This window comes from Cynara cardunculus, assembly GCF_001531365.2.
Source record: "Cynara cardunculus var. scolymus isolate 2C chromosome LG 13, CcrdV1, whole genome shotgun sequence".
Classification (NCBI taxonomy): domain Eukaryota; kingdom Viridiplantae; phylum Streptophyta; class Magnoliopsida; order Asterales; family Asteraceae; genus Cynara; species Cynara cardunculus.
The window spans coordinates 4,596,605-4,616,316 of record NC_037540.1 but is presented as its reverse complement, the minus strand read 5'-3'; the positions used below and the strand labels follow the sequence as shown (position 1 = coordinate 4,616,316).

Below are 19,712 nucleotides of genomic sequence, written 5' to 3'. Positions count from 1 at the left end.
CTTTCGATCTCCTTCTTGTATGATCTCTCCTCCCAAGCTTTCTCCTCCAAGGCCGACGATTCCTTCCACAATGATCGTTCTCCGACGTCCCTTCCCCCACGGTTCCTTCTCCGGCAGTCCCTTATGATGACACCCCAAAAACAGGGTAAATAAATGTTTATGAGAGATAAAAGGAAAAGGATAATACATGAAAAATGATTGACTAAAAATGGAATAAGATAAAGTGTAAGGGGAATAGTTGACAGATACTGCAAGTGAGAGGTCATGGGCCGCAATGAAAGTAGCCAAAGGTAGAGGGGCCTGTTTTGCCAATTTGACGAACCTTTAAATTTCTAGTAATTAAAATAGAGCTTTTAGTGTCATTCAATTCGGAAGTATATAATGGATGGACTTTTGGCTATCCATATTGATTGTTTTGCTTGGAAAATTTGAGTATAAATACGTTGGAGTATGAGTAATTTATTTATCTATATTATATTATAAAATATTTGATAAAAACTTTTAAAATTATTTTTATATATGAAATTTTGTTTGTTGATGCATATTACTTAAATTTCAAGATTACAAGTAAATTTGCAAGTACAACTTATTAAAGCTTAATTTTTTAATTCATTTAACTAACTACAGATAAACATAATCAAATACAGGTTAAACATCAATTTAAAATATAATTAAGATAATCATTGAGTTTTAACAGAATGTTTAATTATTATCTTTATAAAAAATGATACTCTTAAACCAAAAATAAATTATTTTGTTATTAGATTTAAATTAAATTATAATAAAAAATTGAATTAAAGAAGTTGTACAAAAAAAGGAGAACTATTTAATAGTTAATTTGATACTAATATTGATTATTTTTCATATTTATATTTCATTCAAAAATAAAAACATTATCTTTTTTTCAAAACCACATAAAATCGTATTATATCGATAAAGGCAATAAAAATAAAAACTAAACATTAAAATCGAGATTTATTTCGCTGCATTGTGCGAGTACCCTTCTAGTTATATAAAATTACAATAAAATAATTATTTTTTATAATAAAATATATCATTATAAAGTTTTTATTAAAACAATTAAAATGACATCAAAATATAAAGTTAATGTAATTTTTAATTTTTATATTATTAATATATAATAAACTACATAAATAAAAATATAGAAACCGAATAAAAATAATATTTGAGAACAATAAAATGAAAGTCTAAAAAGTTTAAAATATGATAATTAAAATTTAAAGAATGAATAAAATGTAAAAATGAGTATTTGAGATTTAGAAGTGAATTAAGTTTTATTTTGAGTGTATATTGGTAAAATACAAGTCTCTTCTATCTTGTTCTACCATGTTTTAACGGGTAGAGATGAAACATGTTTATTCCATTATATTACTGTTTGTTCTACATAAATTTTTTGTCAAAACATAGAATATGAATTTCTTATCATGTTATGTCATTTTTAATGCCAAACACATTTAATTACACTTACATCATACAAAAATTTAAATTATTTTTATACACAATATAAAAAGAGAAAGAAAAATGAAAACTCAAATACTCATGTATATTTTAATGCGGTGCTTTAACACGAACATTGGATTTTTTTATTAGGCATGGGAATGGCCCCCGACCCGTCGGGGAACCCGGTTTACCCGCCCCGGTCGGGAACGGAGATTTCCCTCTAAATCGGGGATGGGGACGGGGAATGAAATCCCCATTTGTCTAAAACCATGGATGGGGACGGGAATGAGTATCATACTCCCCCCTGCCCCGTACCCGTTACATATTAATTAATAAATTATATATATATATATGTGTGTGTGTGTGTGTGTGTGTGTGTTATTTGTTTCAATTAAAACGATAATTCATAATTTTCTAAATTGTTATTTTTTAGATGTTAATATGTAATATTTTGGAGGTCAAGTCAAAATACAATTTCTCGATAAATTTTATATATTACTCGATATGGTTTTATATCACTTAATATCTTTTGGTACACATGATTTTAAGTTTTTTTGGATTAAATTGATTTTTTTGGTTTTAAGTTATTAATTCTTATATGATGTTGTGGTTGTTTTGTATTAAATTAAATTCATTTTGATTTTAGGTTTATTGAAAATGTATGAGATTTCGTCTCTCACATATTTAATTTAAAATAACTTACATAAACGGAAAAAAAAATTCCGTTCCCCATTGAAAATGGGGATGTGGATGTGATTATATTCCCCGACGGGAATGAAGACGAGGATAAAGATAGAGATAAGTAATCGGAATCGATGATCGGGATTTACGTCACCGCCCCATCCCTATACCTACTTTTTACAGGAATGCAGGGCAATACACATTCTCTTATTCTCGCTATGTGAGAACTAAAAATGCTTTCAGCATAAATTTTATTGTAATTTTTACTTAATATCTAATAGATATTGTGTTGTTGAACTTTTAAAACTTTTATATAAATATCTTATAAAATAGTATTTATTTTATTTCTATTTTATATAACATTTTTTTAAAACGTTATTTTTTTTAAAAAAAAATTTAAGAATTTTTTTTAATTAAATGAAAAACTAAAAAACATATCATCAGTTTGTTTTATTAGATGATTTGTTGGACGTGATTAAATGTGCAATTACAACAACTTTATTAAAAATTAAAAGACGAAAAATAAACAAAATTCAAACGAAATAATTGTTTCAAATAAACGATCATATTTTTCTCGTTAATATGACATCTATATAGATACATACTTTTCATTCATTTTTTCGTTGTTTTCCAATTTTTTATTTATTTAATATTTCCTTCCAAAACCTGAACCATATATAATTATATATTATATAACATTTAGATACATTTTTAATTAGTTAGCCAAATTTTCTCCCAATATGGATATCCAATAGTTGATAAAATATATTTTAAAGTTTTCTTTTGAAATAACATATAGTTATATTATAAAAACATTTATATTTTTTAAACTTTTAACTTTTCAATAACACAATTGGTAAAATATTAAATATGACAAGCATTATAAAATATTACAATTTATAAACTAATTTTATTCCTTTTAAATATGACAACCATTTTTTTTCCAAATATAAAGTTAATCAATTAAATAAACAACAAAATAATTTAGATTTTTGAAAACCTGATCTAATAATTTTTCCGCTTTCAAAAAAAACAAAAAGAAAATCATTGAAAATAAATTTAAAACGAATCAATTTTTGATTTATAGTTAACTTTAAATTATGTTGTATCATACAGGTACATTATTAGTAGATGATAAAATATAAATCATTAGTTTTTAATTTTTATATTTTATAAATAAATAACTATCGGGAAAAGTCTAAAAAAACCAATAGACTTTAGTGTTTGGAATGATTAAGTTTTTGAACAATTTTTTGAAACAAATAAATCCTTAAACATTCCAAAACCCGTTAAACAACTCATTGGACTTTCTAAAACCTCTTATATACATTCTTATGACCTATAAAATAAATTAACGTAGTAAAATAAAGGAAAAAAACATGAAAAAAACCAATGAACATTCATATTTTGAACGATAAAGTCCTTAAACATTTTTTAAACAAAAAAATACTTAAATTATATAAAATAAAACAAATATACTAAAAAAAGTACTTACATTTTAAAAAATTTATTGATGAAATTTATTTTAATTAAAAATAAAAGATATTATGTCAATGATTTTTTAAATTAAAAAAATTAAAAAAAGTTTAAAAATGATTACTGATGAAATTTATTTTAATTAAAAATAAAAATATATTTTATTTTTAATTAAAATAAATTTTACCAGTAATCTTTTTTAAATCTTTTTTTAATTTGAAAAATCACATGTGTGATATATTTTATTTTTAATAAAAAATAAAATAAATTTTACCAGTAATCTTTTTAATCTTTTTTTAATTTGAAAAATCACATGTGTGATATATTTTATTTTTAATAAAAATAAATTTCATCAGTATTTTTTTTTATTTTTTTTAGTTTGAAAAATCATTGACAAAATATATTTTAATTTTAATTAAAAAATATTTTTTGTTTAATTTTATAGATCTATATTTTTTAATTCAAAAGGTATTTAATGACTTAATCGTTCAAAATATGAATGTTCATTAGGGTTTTTTCGGATTTTTTTGTTATTATTTTATCAAATTAACCAGTTGTATAAGTCATAAAGATGTATGTAACAAGTTTTAGAAAGTTCAAAGAGTTATTTAACATATTTAGAATATCGAAAGACTTATTTATTTTAAAAAATTATTTAAAAAACTTAATCATTTCAAACATTAAAGTCAATTAAATTTTTTTAATTTTTTCCATAGCTATTTTGAGGAAAAAGATAAAAATCTTTAGATGATTTTTCTTATTTAAATATAAGAAAAGTGGTGAAATGGAGATTGGCGAAAAATGTGAGTGGTTGCATGGAGCATCACGCCATCATCCCCGTTAAGTCTCACGAATCTCGATACGCCACTTAATTAATTATATTTTGCTACACATGAAATCGACTCTGTTTTCTCAACAGTAGTAATCATCAAAAACTTGCAGCAGGTAATATTATATTCCTTTAGAATGTCTATATATATCTCATCGCCCATCGCCATAGATATCATCGATCCATCGTCTGAACTTAAGTTCAAATGGGGAAGAAATTAGCAGTAGTTGGACCATGGGGAAGCAGCTCCGATGGAGATAATTGGTCCTTCAAAGCAGAAGGAAAGATCACAAAGATTTTCATCTCTCATGGAGACATTATCGACTCCATCGCCTTTGCTAGCCAAGATGACGATGGTAATCTCCTCCATTCCAACAGATTTGGTGGTTTTGGTGGCGATCCTTCTGAGGTACTCTTTCAAATAACTCACTTCAATCTTTTAACAATTTCTTGGTTAAAATTTGCTTCTGAATGCAGGTTAACATTGATCTTGAGGTGGAAGAGCTGAATGCGATTAGTGGGACGATTGGATACTTCGATTCCCAGATGGTCGTGACGTCGCTATCTTTTTCAACCGACGTAAACAAGTTTGGACCATTTGGTAGGGAAAACGGGACTCATTTTTCGCTACCCATCTCCAAAGGTAGCTTCGCCGGATTCTATGGTCGTTCCGGTGACTACCTCCATGCCATCGGTGTTTACATCAAGCCTGCATAAACATCCAAATTTGTAATCAAGAAGCTTCAAAACAATTATTGTCGTCGATGCATGGGCTGGAGTAGTATTGAATAAGCACCCTTGTAGGTGCAATTTCATATGTAATAAAAAAGCTACCTTTTTCTATCTTTTGAAGCTTCTTAATGGATTTAAAGCTTATATGATGTCTGATTATTTAAAGATAAATATTCTGGGCTTGTTTAATTTTGGTGCATCCATATATGAAGGGGTTTTTGTGAAGGGCTGTTCAAAAACCCGATCAACCCGATCTAACTCAATGTGAAATAACTCAACCTGAAGCAACCCGATGTTTAATCGAGTTGTAAAATTGTCAAACCGTAGGTATTGTGTTGATATTGGGTTACTATTATTTGAACCCAACCCAACCTGATGAACCTGATATCCTTTTATTTCTTGGATTTAATATGATTGTTGAATTTCTATTAATATATACATTAGACAATTATACTATCATGTATGTTTTTCATATACACATATTTTCAATTTATTCACATCTCTATATAACTCATTCGTATATATGTTCAGTAACTGTGAACATATATATGTAAATTGAGAAAATTAATTGAATGTGATATACGTAAGAAATATAGATAAGTTGTATCAAATGGTTGATGATCAAAAAAAAAATTATGAGCAGAGAAATAACTTATTCAAGGTTAGAAAAATATTTTAATGTACCAAAGTATCAACCCGACCAACCCGTACGGGTTGGGTTGGGTTGCACTTTGGTTTGAGTTGGGTTGAGTTAAGATTTTTTCAAACCGCAAGCATAGTGTTGAGTTGTTCAAATGTCTTCAACCCAACCAATGAGCACCCCTACATATATGTATAAATGTATATACACATATTGAATATCCTACAAAATGAACATAAAAAATACAATAAATATTAATAAAAAGTATATTATTTTGCTATGAAAACTTTCTTTTTAACTAAAAAGCTTGAATTTGAAGTTCATGAAACTTTACATGATAACAACTAGTCGATGTCATGTAACCGTGAATCGGTATATAATGAGAATTTTGATGTATCGGTTCATTCTATATTTTGGGTAAACTTTTATAGATGGTGAGTTTAGAATATGATGTTTTACCATCTCTAAATATCATAAAAGTAATAAGTAACACAATAATTTTCTTATATTTTTACTTCAGAATTTAATGAATTATTATAAAAAGACAAAACAAAACAAAATTGGATCATAATTTAATTTTATTTACATAAATCATCATTTCACACAATTTCAACTTTTAAAAAAGTTAACTTATTCTTGTTTTAATTTGTTATCTGATATTCTGATTCAATACCTCAATGTTAGCCCCATTTATAAGAGATGTTTCACGTGAAGGACTAAAGATGTCAAGTAAGAAAAGAATCAAGTGCAAGGACCTATGTGTCATTATGTGAAAGATATATATGGATTTAATATAATTTTGGTCAAACTCGAGAATTAGGCCGAGTTTTAGTTTTCACTTAGGGGCTGTTTGTTTCCCTCTTAATGATGACATTAAGAGGGAGCCTCTTAATCGGTCAGAGGTTAGGACCGTTTGGCAAAAAAAAAAAAAAAAACCTCTTAATGGTTACATATGGCTCTTAACCATTTTGCATCCAATGGTTCACTCAACCATTCAGACTTCTATTTTTTCCAAGATTACCCTTCCCACCCCTTCTTCCCAACCCTCTCTTCACGCACGTCGCTCCGGCTCCGGTAGCCGATAGCCTCCACCATCTCCGTCCCCGTCTCCGGTAGCCTCCACCATCTCCGTCCCCGTCTCCATCGCCAGCGACCTCCCACAACTTCGATTGTCGCCTGTTGTCGCTCGACCGTCTCCATCGCCTGTTGAGACTCTCGCCTGTTGTCGCTCGACCGTCTCCATCGCCGGCGACCTCCACAGTCTCCATCGCCGGAGACCTACACAGCTTCCATCGCCGGCGACCTTCCACAGCTTCGATTGTCGCCTCCATCAGGTATCTTCAATTGTCGCCTCGATTTTGGTCGGCAATCTCTTAACAGTAGCACAACTTCGATTTCAAGTATATTTGCATGATTTTTGATTTCAAATATATTTGCATGATTTTCGATTTCGTTAGGTAAACCATAAGTTTGAACTGGATGATCACTAAAAAACAAAGAGGGTTAAAATGGTAATTTGCTTTTATTCAGAAAACAGTTACCAAACAACATTATTTCATTCAGCACTTAACCATTCTGACCACTTAGCCATTCTGCACCAAACCATTCAGCAACTACCAAACAGCCCTTAGTTTTTAACTTTTGGTTTGAGCTTTACTCCAAAGATAAAAAAAATATGAGGAGATTTCAGGTTCAAATCCAAATAAAAATAAAAATCTCTTTGTGGCCACAGAGGTTTAAATGCGGTGACTCTGGGTTATCTGCAAAGCATGTGGTCGTACTGAGATTAGTCGGCTTACATAACGGGTTGGATATCCAGATTAATAAGAAAAAAAACCCTTTTGTTTCATTGTGTTGTTAGTTGAAGTATTGATGTTAGATAGATCTAACACTTTGTTTCTAATATCAATTTAAGAATATTAGATTTTCGTTATAAATTATTTCAATATTTTTGAATTTTCTATTATTATTCTACTGGTTATGATAATTAACGGGTTAAGTATGATGTACTTCTTGATGAAATGAATGCATTACATTTTAATATATGGTTTTAGTTTATAATCCTGATATAAACAATTTTAAATTACTTTATTTTGTATGCCCTAAAAATATGTATTGGAACCAAATTGAAATATATAGTTAAAAGATAAGGGTAGAAGTCAGATAATTTTGATGGTTATACAAACACAATGGACACATTGTAATTCTTTTCAAAGTATGAGGGATCGAGTGATAAACCCTCCAACATAAGGTACTTGTTAGTTGTTATGCCAAACTTTTACAAAAAAGTCGATAGTAGATGACGTGGCTTGATTTGAATCGTTTTTATAGGAGAAAGGTGTTTTTTTTGTCTTTTAGCTTCTCTGTAAGTCACGCCACTTGCGCAGGTAGTGATATTTTAAAGATCTCTAATGAGAAATGACTGAAAGATAAATTTGATTCCTAAAAATGACTATTCTTTAATAGCTCTCAAGTAAAATTCATAATATGAGAAATGAATGAAAGATGAATTTGATTCCTAAAAACAACAAATTTTCATATTATTTTTAATATAAAAACAATATAAACAATAATTTTTTACAATCAATTACATCATTAATTAAAAGAAAATATGATATTTTATATTATTATTTAATATAATATATTAAAAATTATAATATTTTTATATTTATATACATCTTCATATTTTTTATTTTACTGTAACTCTTCGTTCACATACTACTTTAAATAAACTAAATTGTTTAGGATGAGATGCACTAATATGCACTCAATCAATCCTCGTATAAAGTGCGATTTATGGATAAATTTAAGATTAAATGCGATCTATAGTACAAATCACTTATTACACTTTTCCGCTTAACTTTTCTTTTTACACAATCTTTTGTCTTGCAATTTAAATCATACATTTTTACAGGTTATATTTTGTTGGATATTATATATTTTTAACCTTTTTTATTAGTTACTTTTTCATGTTAAAATATACATGATTGTGAGTTCCAATTAAATATATTATTAGGTTTTAAGTTATTAAAAAGTAATCACGAATTTCTAAAAATTAAACTTATTAAAAATAAAAACGAATATAAATCTAATTTGTAATGTGTTAATTGCATACATGAAAAAACATTCAACATAAAGTTTGCGTCTTCATTGGAAATGCTCTTGTATTTCAATCATCGATCTTCAATAAAAAAATTTCAAAGAATAGTGTATCTAAAGAAAGAAATAAAGAGAGGGTGTAATGATGGTTGTTGGATTTACTTTCTTGAATCAAATGTAGTTTAACGGTCACTTATCCGACCAAATTTATCATATGAAGGTTTTTTTATTTGGAAAATTTTGAAAATTAAGTTAAAGTTCAACGTGATTTTTACATATCAAACCGTAGATAAACTTAGTGCATGTCAATTCTGTCAACTAAAAGAAAAGCAAAATTTGGATTTCAGCATGAAATGGATCTCAATGGTGTTGGTTGCAACGATTCATGGATTCGGGTCATGGATAAAGAATCTGGGTTTTGAGGGTGGGCATGGATCATTGTTCGGGTAGGATACCACCTATTCGGATCATGGGCAAAGAAGCACGATTGAGCGATTCTTAATTTCAATGGCTTGACGATGTTGAGCTTGTGGCTATTCGATGGGCCATGTACCGGGCAGTAGAGCTAACCGGGTTTCAACCGATATGGCCCACATACTTTACATAAAGTTTCAGATATTTACATTTTGGGTCCCTATATTTTGAAAATATAGATTTCTACCTCAACTTAATCTTTGTAAGCTATCTGGTAATCATAAAAAGGCAATTGGACTTTTAATATGTAAATTTATCTCAATTTCAAGTATTCAATTTTCTGGAATTTTAGAAAATATCTTAAAGTTTTATAAAATCATATTGATCATAAAAATGTATTTTTTTTGCCACGTGTAATATATTTCAGCAACATTAGTTTTACTAAAATATATGCTATGGGTATAATTTGGTGTTTTTTACTATTTTGTGCATTAATATAGACATATTAATTATATAAAGACAAGTTCATACGAGAAAGATACACATTTTATAAGAAAGCGAGAAGTGTGATATCATATATGATACACAAGCTTAATCAAATATAACTAAATCACGTTACATTGACAATGCATAGATGTTTAATTATATATGATTAAACACACCCAAATGGCGTGTAATCATATATGATATCACACTTCTTGTCTTCTCGTAAAATGTTTAACTTCTCACATGATTCTTTCTCTATTTATATATTGATTTAAATAATGAAGGTATAAGTTTCTTGAATAGTTAGTGGATGTGATCCTTGTAACAGATTGTTAAATTCAAGAAACGTTAGGGAATTATAATTAAGGGTAGACATAAGGCATGTCATAATAAAAGTATAATACTTATTGGATCGTTATAATTTACTTTATAAGATGATTTTATTGGATTCATCGAGAGTTGATCTTAGAAAAAAAATTCAACAAGTTAAGAACACGTTTATATCAAGTAAGTACATATTACTGTTAAAATTGTGATGTGTGTTTTGTGTTTTAAGTTCATATAATATGATTCATTTGCATCGTTGACTATTTTCAAGTACTAAAATTATTGTAAGTGTAGGTCGATGTAAAAATCATTTTATTTTAATAGTGTAAATAGAGGAATACTTGACGCGATGTGAATAGGTAGGGGTAAAAAAGTCAAGATTACGATCACATATTCGACATTGGCCCCTCTATATTAATTAGTGATTTCAGTGGGACCGTTATTTATGTATATTGAGTATTAACTAGTACTGTTTTAAGATTTGAAAATTGTAGTATTGCTATTTGAATCTATACTTATTTACATTAAGTGGGTGAAATAAGCGATCTTTGATGTATAATCGAAATGCATGATGGTAGCTTGAAGTGAAAATTAAGAGGTATATCATGACGATTTTAGCAATGTGTTTTTTATTGTTAGTTTTTTTAATCCGCTGAAATTGGGTATAATTATGCATAATTAACTTCTAATTATAATAACATATTACACTTGTTATTTATTACATCGTATATTCTATCGTTTCGGTAGAAGTTTTGTGATATTTTTGATAGGTTAATTGGACCGTATTTGGTTGTTTACTAAAATTACCTTTGGAGACAGGGTAGGTAAAATTGGTGGGTAGGACTTGATACACACTATCAAGAGATATGATATGCATATGCTGTTATAAGATATGTAATGACGAAAAAAACATTTGTTTTTATAAGATAAATTATTTTATATCGATTAGAAGAGAAAAATCACTCTTACATTTTTAAAATCAATAGTCATTGTATCTTTGATTAATTGAACCTCATGAAGGGACAAATTGCAAGATAAATTAATTAGAAATTGGAATTTTGGTAAAGCATCGGAGATCAGAATTAAGATGATGAAGACGTACATATCTTAATTTTTCTTTAAACCCTGAAGTTATGAGATCTAGAGGTGACATAATCAAATAACACAATAATAAGAGAACATCAAAAAGGTCGAATCATATGAAAACCATGTGTATAATAACATGTGATTCATGCGGTTCTGGCTGTTACCGAAGGTTGTGGGCCAAGTCGCCTGCTCACCCTTGCGTTGACCATGTTTTCGTGATCACATGTGATTTCAATAAATATGTAGCGTATAAGGATGAAAATGAAGATTAAACCCATTGGTTCTACAAATATTCGGAGATGACCTCTTCTAAAGTTTGTTGATTCAACTAATACCGAACCTTAGGCTTCAAATTCCAATTTAATGTGTGACCATCAAAATTACATCAGAAACATATAAAGAGGACCAAAACGGAAGGGCCTGAAAAAGATTATTTGGGCCTATTGTAAAAGCCCAAACAAAGAAAAAACACAAAAGTGTTCAGAAACATGATCAAACGACCTTTTTAGGCCTCGAAAATCCCATAGGCCCCTCTGGGTCTTAGCAAGACCTTGCTCCTTTTCCAAGCTTCGAATCGACATATTATGGGTCTGAAACATAATTATGTAGCAAAAGTTATGTTCATTTAAGTAGGGAACTATTGTTAGTCTGATCATGGACTACAGGCATAGCCTGGTCATCCACGCCAAGACACGCATCAGCATATGATTTAACAGTTTTCGTGATTTCTTATTTTGATTATGTTTTTATTAGATTCTTCATACATATACATATAGGGTTGGGTTTCAGTAAAAAAAAAGTTATGGTAAGAAACATAAGAAATGATCTGGACCTTTGCATCCTAATTGAAGATCGAGACTAATGATATGCACCGAGATACACATGATGAATTCTGATGAGGAACATAATTCATGGATAAGTATGAGATCAATCCTATTCAAATATACAGATTGCTTCTTACGTTTGTTTTATCTTTTAACTCTTTTTCTCATACAATTATTAGTTTATAAATATATAAAATAAAGTAGAGACCAAGAGTAGGTTAAAGAAAAAGGCAGCAAGAGTTGATATATGTGATGGAGCTGCCAAGAGGGTTGTCGTATATAAAAGGTGGCAAAAGTCTTGAAGAACTATCAGTCAACATGCACGTGATACCCTCCTCAGTTTCCTTTATTAGTATCATTCCTTCCCATTACAATTAACCCATTTTTACCCTTACATATTATATTCAGTCAAATATAACTATTGCATTTATACAACCCAATAAATTAAGATATTTATGAAAATGATAAGAGTTCATTTATTATAATTTGAATATTTATGAAAAATGAATATGGTTCATTAATTATGATTAATACTTTATATTAGAAAACAATCAAAACTTCTATGAAATCACATATTAATCAAATGAAATGGACGGTTGAGATTAAGTTGTATTGGTTGCACAAATGTCATGGTTTGTATAATAATCAACCTCTCTCTATATATATATATATATATATATATACATATGCTAATTACCTTCATTAGTATGAATATACAGCACGGTTTAATTTTGCTGTTAATTTAGTTGTAAATAAGTGGTGACCGATCAAATATCATGGTGCATATAAGAAAATGGAAAGTAGATTAATATTGTTTTCAAATTAAGGGTGTGAAAGATTGCATGTAATATCATACCTCTAAAAGTTGAAATCATATATATCCCATTTATCTTTAATGAAATGAAATTAAAGGAACAATGAAACAAATCGTGTGAATATTTACAACCTTTAGATTTACTGTTCAAAAGAGTCTTTAATTAAAGAAAGAATGTTCCTACAATATTGAGGACAAAAAAGTCCAAGTCTAATCGATTTTGGACTCTAACAAGCCATTTCTAATATAGGCTAGATAGACATAAATTATCCCAGAGGAGAGGAGAGGAGAGGAGAGGAGACGAGCACAATTTTCCCCCAGAATGTCAAATCTTATGGTTTAAATGGTAGACATTGATTTTAATACCATATAAAAATATACGGAAGATTACTCTTCAAATAAGTGTTAATAATGATGGTATCTAGAATTACTCAAAGAGATGGAGAGGGCAGGTAAAGTAAGTAGTAAACCAAACAACGTACGTTTGGCAGACACATGTAAATGAAATAAAGTACTCGATGCACGAGCAAACCACCAGTCCAAGTCAACTTTTTTCATTCGTTTCCCCTATAATTAAGCCACGAACAACATGATAAATACCTCCATTTCTTAATTCATATCTACCATCCATCCTCCACACACCACCACCTCCATCTTCAATTCCACCACCATTCATAATTTCATATATATATATGTATCATTATTTTATAAGGGAATTGCTAGCTTTATTTTCTGATAAACACAAGTAAACTATATATATATATATATATATATATATATATATATATCGATTTAACTAATACTATATAAACTAAAATGAGGAAACCTTGTTGTGATCATAATAAGCATGATATGAATAAGGGAGCTTGGTCTAAGGAAGAAGATCGAAAGCTTATAAACTATGTTATCTCTCATGGTGAAGGTTGCTGGGCTACCATCCCTCAGGCTGCAGGTTCTTTATCTTCATTATATATAACATATATACCTTCTTGTTTAATATACATACATACATACATACATACATACATACATACATACATACATACATACATACATACATACATACATACATACATACATACATACATNACATACATACATACATACATACATACATACATACATACATACATACATACATACATACATACATACATACATACATACATACATACATACATACTAGTGCCTGTATGATTTTGATCTTGGATACTACACCTTTTTTTTGACAAATTCAATTTGTTTTTATATATAACTATATATATTAAGTTTCTGATATTAGTTTTGATCGATTAGGCCTGCTTCGATGCAGCAAGAGCTGTAGGAAAAGATGGTTAAACTACCTTAAGAGAGGAAACTTTGCTGAAGATGAACAAGATCTAATAATCCGGCTCCATGCCCTACTTGGCAACAGGTATATATGTACTACTGCAATTCTCCCTTAATCAAATAATATTTTATATATATATATATATATATATATGTATGTATGTATGTATGGTTATTTTTAGTGAAATTAATGGAATTATAATTGTTTTAGATGGTCACTGATAGCTGGGAGACTACCAGGGCGTACAGCTAATGAAATCAAGAACTATTGGAACTCACACTTGAAGAAAAAACTTGAGAATATGGGGATTGATCCTAATAATCATCGCATACCTCAGGGTATCTCCTTCCTCCAGGGAACTAAATCGGAAGCTGAAATTGAGCAACTACACTCATCAGATATCAATTCTGGAAGCAATTGTGATCAAGAAAGTAGTTCTAGTACTCGACCTGCAGATAATCTCACAATGGAAACTTCTTTTCCCACTCATCTACCTAAACAATGAAGTCAGTACCCTAATAGTTCCAAAAAGTTGAGGTTCTATATGTAAACGAATGATGGTGCGAGAACAGGAGTTAAAAGGGAGAAGTATAAAAACAGATTTGAATTATTGATTACTTTTAATCCCAAAACAACTTATGAATTACGTTTTAGAAATGAATTGATCTAGTTGATCGAACGGTGGAGATCTCTTCTTACCCTTTTCATCTTAACTCTCATTTTCACTGGAACCCGACCCCTATATACCCATATATATGTTGAATTCCGGTGAGAATGGAAATTATGTTGAGATGGGTAAGAAGAGATCTCTACTCTTGGATCAATCCTAATTAAAGAGAACCACTAGATCAATTTCCGTCTAAACGCTAATTCATGTGTTATTTTGGGATTAAAAGTGATCAATGGTCTTAATCTCTTCTTACATTTCCCACTAAAACTTCTATTCTCATACGATCCTTCGTGTGTGTGTCTGTGTGTATAAGTTCTGTTAATTAAAAACCTATAAAATTGATTAGAAACCCGAGAACTGCCCACACGACATCACATGTCCCTTTTCAGGACAAAATATTCATTATGAATAGCACATTCATGATAATTAGGGAAGTGCTATTCATCATTAATCACAAATTGTTGATGAATATAGATGTGTTATTCATTATGAATCTTTCATATTCCTAATGAATATGTCATGTGTCGTGCTCTAGGCAGTTCCAGAGTTCCTAACCAATTTTAGGTTTTTAACGAAACCTGCCCATACATACATACATACACATACACATACACATACATATGTATATATATATAAAGGAGGATCAAACGAGAACAAAATTAAAATAAGAAAATACGAAAACAACCAAGTCACATGTGATTTTACACTGAAATCACATGTGATTATAGAACACGTCAATGCAAGAGGTAAGCGGGTAACTTGGCCGGCGACCTCATGTTGCGGGCAAAATCGCGTGAATCATGTGTGTTTTCACACACGATTCTAGTATAAAATCAAACGTGATTTAACCGTTTTTATGTTATTTTATGATCGTTGTTCTTGTTTAAACTCGTGTCTTATGTTATAATTTTAGTCTTGTGTACAATAGGTAGGTTCCCCAAGTGAGCATGAGTAATTAATTTTATGTTGTGTTATGTGTTAGCAGGTGTAACAATATTGAAGTTTGTGGGTGGATAATCAAAAAGAGGTATATATATATTGATTGATATTGTGAAGAACAAGTGAGGTACATACAAAATAATCATTATTTAATTAAAGATTGCATGGGTGCATGTGATTTCCCTTTAATATCTCCCATTGCCTGCTGCAGTTGGTACAACTTGTTAATGGTCATATCTACATATTAAAATTAAATCATAAGGTCCCTCATTTGTATTATTAAATGTGATAACAGTGTTTTGTATTTTCATAAAATGAAAGTGTTTTCGTTTGAACCTCCACCAAAATAACACTACCAAAATCCACCTAAATCTTCATTCTTCTGTGAAATTTTAAATCCAAGGTCAAAACATTTGTGCGTACCTGAAAAGTGGAGAAATTAAGTTCGAACCAAATTCTAAGATTATGAGGAATTAACTTGCTCCAAGGGTCGTTATCATTATTAACAATGGAGTAAGCTACGGATTTTGTAGCTGTAATTTGTGAAAGATTGTGATTCTTGTGTCCGTAGTTTTAAAATTGTGATTTTCATCCCTATGGTTTGTAAGTTATTGATGCTTTCATCCCTAAGACTAAATTTGTTTAAAAATCCCTCATTAACTATCGTCGTTTACCAAACACATATCAAACAATACTCTCGTTCCATGTTATGCTTCTTACCGGATAAAATTCTTATAGTTGTTTACTAAATGCTTACTGGGTAAGCACTTACCCAAGTGTCACTTCTCTTACCAATTGAGCATGGCATTGACCGAGAACTTTATTGGATAAGAGTCATAACAAAGATCGAGAGTCTACCCCATAAGTGAAGAAAAAGACTCTTACTAGTAAATGTTTACCGGATTTAATTAAGATGCTTACCAACAATCCATTTTGGTAGCCGAAAATGTTACCTAATAAAGTAAGTGAGCATGTAACTCATAAGATTTGAGAGTTGACTTCATCATTACATCACGTCATATTTCATGACATTTAAAACCTTGCCCAAACTAAATCACTTGGTTTATTTAGGGGTTTAAGGTTTATATTGTACTCTAATTTTTCCATTTAAATACAATTAAGGATGATCAACTATTTACTAAATTAAATTAATTCAGGTTTTTTAATCTTGGGTTTGTGTTCTAATAATCGGACGATTTTATGATTATTTTTATAGAAAGTCGTTAACCATCAATTTTTTATGAAAAAAATAAATAAAATAAAAATATAACTCTTTCTCGTCTAAAAGGTAACCAAGAATGGAAATCATAATTAACAAAGTTTCTTTTATTCCAAAACTAAATAAATTATAGCCGACAAAAACAACAAAATCAGTATCGTAAATTAAGGATTCCTTTACCCAAATTCTCATCAGGTAAACTTATCGATAAAAGTTAACATTTTAACTTACTTTCCCGGATAAGATTATAGTCTATCAAAATTGTATCGCATGCAACAATCCCGGTAAGTTATCGGGTAAAAGTCGTCACCCTCACTTATTGAGTAAGACTCTCAATCATTGTCATTACTATTACCAGTAAGATTCTCGCTTCTTATCAAGTTTATTTTTTTCCTCCATCTATATACATTTAATTTCTGTGTTCAATAATTTTTTGAACTTGAATTTCTTGGTAACCATATTTTTCTTTTTTCTTAAGCAAAAATATATTCTACTAAATTTGTAACACTATTATATTAGAAGGTCCACATGTTTTGTCCATTTTAACATGAAGTCAATTAATTATTATTTTCTTAACTTAAGCCAAGTACACTAACATTTAATTCTTGCCAATTTCATAAGTATATTAATATTTTTGTAAAAAATGGTAAGCTTTTTTCAGTATTCATGTTGAATTTGAAATTTTAACAGAATTAAGATTTGGTTTTTTTTTTTCCTGAAACTATAAATTTATAAAAAAAATGTATTTGATCACGATTTTGACTTATAATCACATTATGTGTGATTCAAAAATAGACAACAAATTGAGTTGTTACATGAAATGATCAATAAATACTCGTAAGAATGGATGAATCTTGTACTTCGATTAATAATAGGAAAGACCAAGTGTCATTTGACTATTGTATTTCATTCAATTTGGATATAAAGAAAAACAAGATTGAATGGTAGATGCATCATTATATATCAAAGGTCCTACTACTTCCCTCTGCTCCAAGGCTCTAATAATTTATATCAATCGCATACTGCTGAACGTACATGTCAGATATATAATACTACGAAAAAAGAGACATTAAACTTGAGTATTTTTCATGATTTGGAAAAATGTACCTGAAACGAGAATAGTTTCACTATAATCAATATCCTCTAACGTTATTTCGTATACAGAGGTTCATTGCTTTCCGTTTCAAAGAACAAGTTAACCCTTTTAAAAATGCTGATATATGTTCACTCTACTTTAATTTGCTTAGAAATCATAATGACTACGTACGAATATATGTAAAAGAGGTGTATTTGTTTACTTGTTACTCTTTTCATACTAATTAGATAACCCTTTAAAAGAGTTTGTGATCCAAGTGAGATTGGTTATATGTTACTAATGACTTCCCAAATTATGACATGACTATTAATAAATTGTAGAGTGATGGTAAGTTTGCTTCTCCCATTTTGTTGACTTCTTTTGTTTTACATGAATGGTTTTCAATAGATAAATAACACTAGTAGCAACGGTGTTGGGCCACATGATGCGTTATGTAGATACGCTACGATATATATATATATATATATATATATATATATATATAGAGAGAGAGAGAGAGAGAGAGAGAGAGAGTGGGGTTGGTTATTATACAACCCTTGACATTTGTGTAATCAATACAACTCAATCTCAATCGTCCATTTCATTTGATTAATATGTGATTTCATAGAAGTTTTGATTGTTTTCTAATATAAAGTATTGATCATAATTAATAAACCATATTCATCTTCCATAAATACTCAAATCATAAAGGAACTCTCATCATTTTCATAAATATCTCAATTTATTAGGTTGCGTTGGTTGTACAAATGCGATGAGCTGTATTTGAAACAAACTCTCTCTCTCTCTCTCTCTCTCTCTATATATATATATATATATTATATTTATAGAGTTGAGATCATGTGAAACCAGCCTATTTTTGTGAAACCTGTGGTACCACTTCTTTATACTTGAAACTTAACAATAAAACACTGTGAATGTAATCTTCACATAGTTTTTGCTCTGAAGGTTTAGATTTTTTTACTTTCACAATGTTTTGCTGTGAAATTTTCAACCATATATATATATATATATGTGTGTGTGTGTGTGTGTGTGTGTGTGTGTGTGTGTGTGCATGGCATATTCAAACGAGAAGTTAAATTTTTTGTGAGAAGTCTCAATATCATATATTATTACAACATGATACACAATACAAAGATGTTTAATCATATGATTAAATACACTCAAATGAGTGTAGTCATATATGTCAGTGAGACTTCTCGTCTTATCGTAAAATATTAAACTTCTCGTATCTTCATCTCCCCTCCCCCCCCCCCTCTCTCTCTCTCTCTCTCTCTCTTTATATATATATATATATATATATATGTGTGTGTGTGTGTGTGTGTGTGTGTGTGCAAAGAATCATGTGAGAATGGAAACTAGCTAACAAGGTAGTTGTTAGCTGATATGCTAGTTAATGAACAAATTATGTTTGGCAAAAACTAGCTTATAAGAATTCAAAATGACCAAAAAGGTATCTTGAAAAATATTTCAGTACAAATATTTTATAATATAATTCAAATAAATTTCTAATAATTAAGTTAAAACAAATTTCTAACAATATTATACGTTAATTAATACAAATAAAGTAGTAAAGAGAAATTAAATAATAG

The 19,712-nt window shown here is 29.4% G+C and overlaps 2 protein-coding genes across 2 annotated transcripts; both read left to right on the top strand.

Moving 5' to 3' along the window:
* The first annotated feature begins 4,636 nt into the window (after positions 1 to 4,636).
* LOC112526050 (mannose/glucose-specific lectin-like) lies at positions 4,637 to 5,328 on the top strand. Its single transcript, XM_025136430.1, has 2 exons — positions 4,637 to 4,856; positions 4,925 to 5,328. The coding sequence occupies exons 1-2, from the start codon at positions 4,653 to 4,655 to the stop codon at positions 5,162 to 5,164; spliced, it is 444 nt and encodes a 147-aa protein (XP_024992198.1). The 5' UTR covers positions 4,637 to 4,652; the 3' UTR covers positions 5,165 to 5,328.
* An 8,357-nt stretch (positions 5,329 to 13,685) lies between these two features.
* Positions 13,686 to 14,704, top strand: LOC112524333 (transcription repressor MYB4-like). The gene is made up of 3 exons (XM_025134115.1): positions 13,686 to 13,821; positions 14,166 to 14,283; positions 14,410 to 14,704. The coding sequence occupies exons 1-3, from the start codon at positions 13,686 to 13,688 to the stop codon at positions 14,702 to 14,704; spliced, it is 549 nt and encodes a 182-aa protein (XP_024989883.1).
* Positions 14,705 to 19,712: the final 5,008 nt, after the last annotated feature.

Coding starts and splice junctions, on each gene's coding strand:
- LOC112526050 (XM_025136430.1), top strand. CDS start 4,653: ATGGGGAAGAAATTAGCAGTAGTTGGACCATGGGGAAGCAGCTCCGAT. Junction 4,857..4,924: donor TTGGTGGCGATCCTTCTGAG/GTACTCTTTCAA, acceptor TTCTGAATGCAG/GTTAACATTGATCTTGAGGT.
- LOC112524333 (XM_025134115.1), top strand. CDS start 13,686: ATGAGGAAACCTTGTTGTGATCATAATAAGCATGATATGAATAAGGGA. Junction 13,822..14,165: donor TACCATCCCTCAGGCTGCAG/GTTCTTTATCTT, acceptor TTGATCGATTAG/GCCTGCTTCGATGCAGCAAG. Junction 14,284..14,409: donor CATGCCCTACTTGGCAACAG/GTATATATGTAC, acceptor TAATTGTTTTAG/ATGGTCACTGATAGCTGGGA.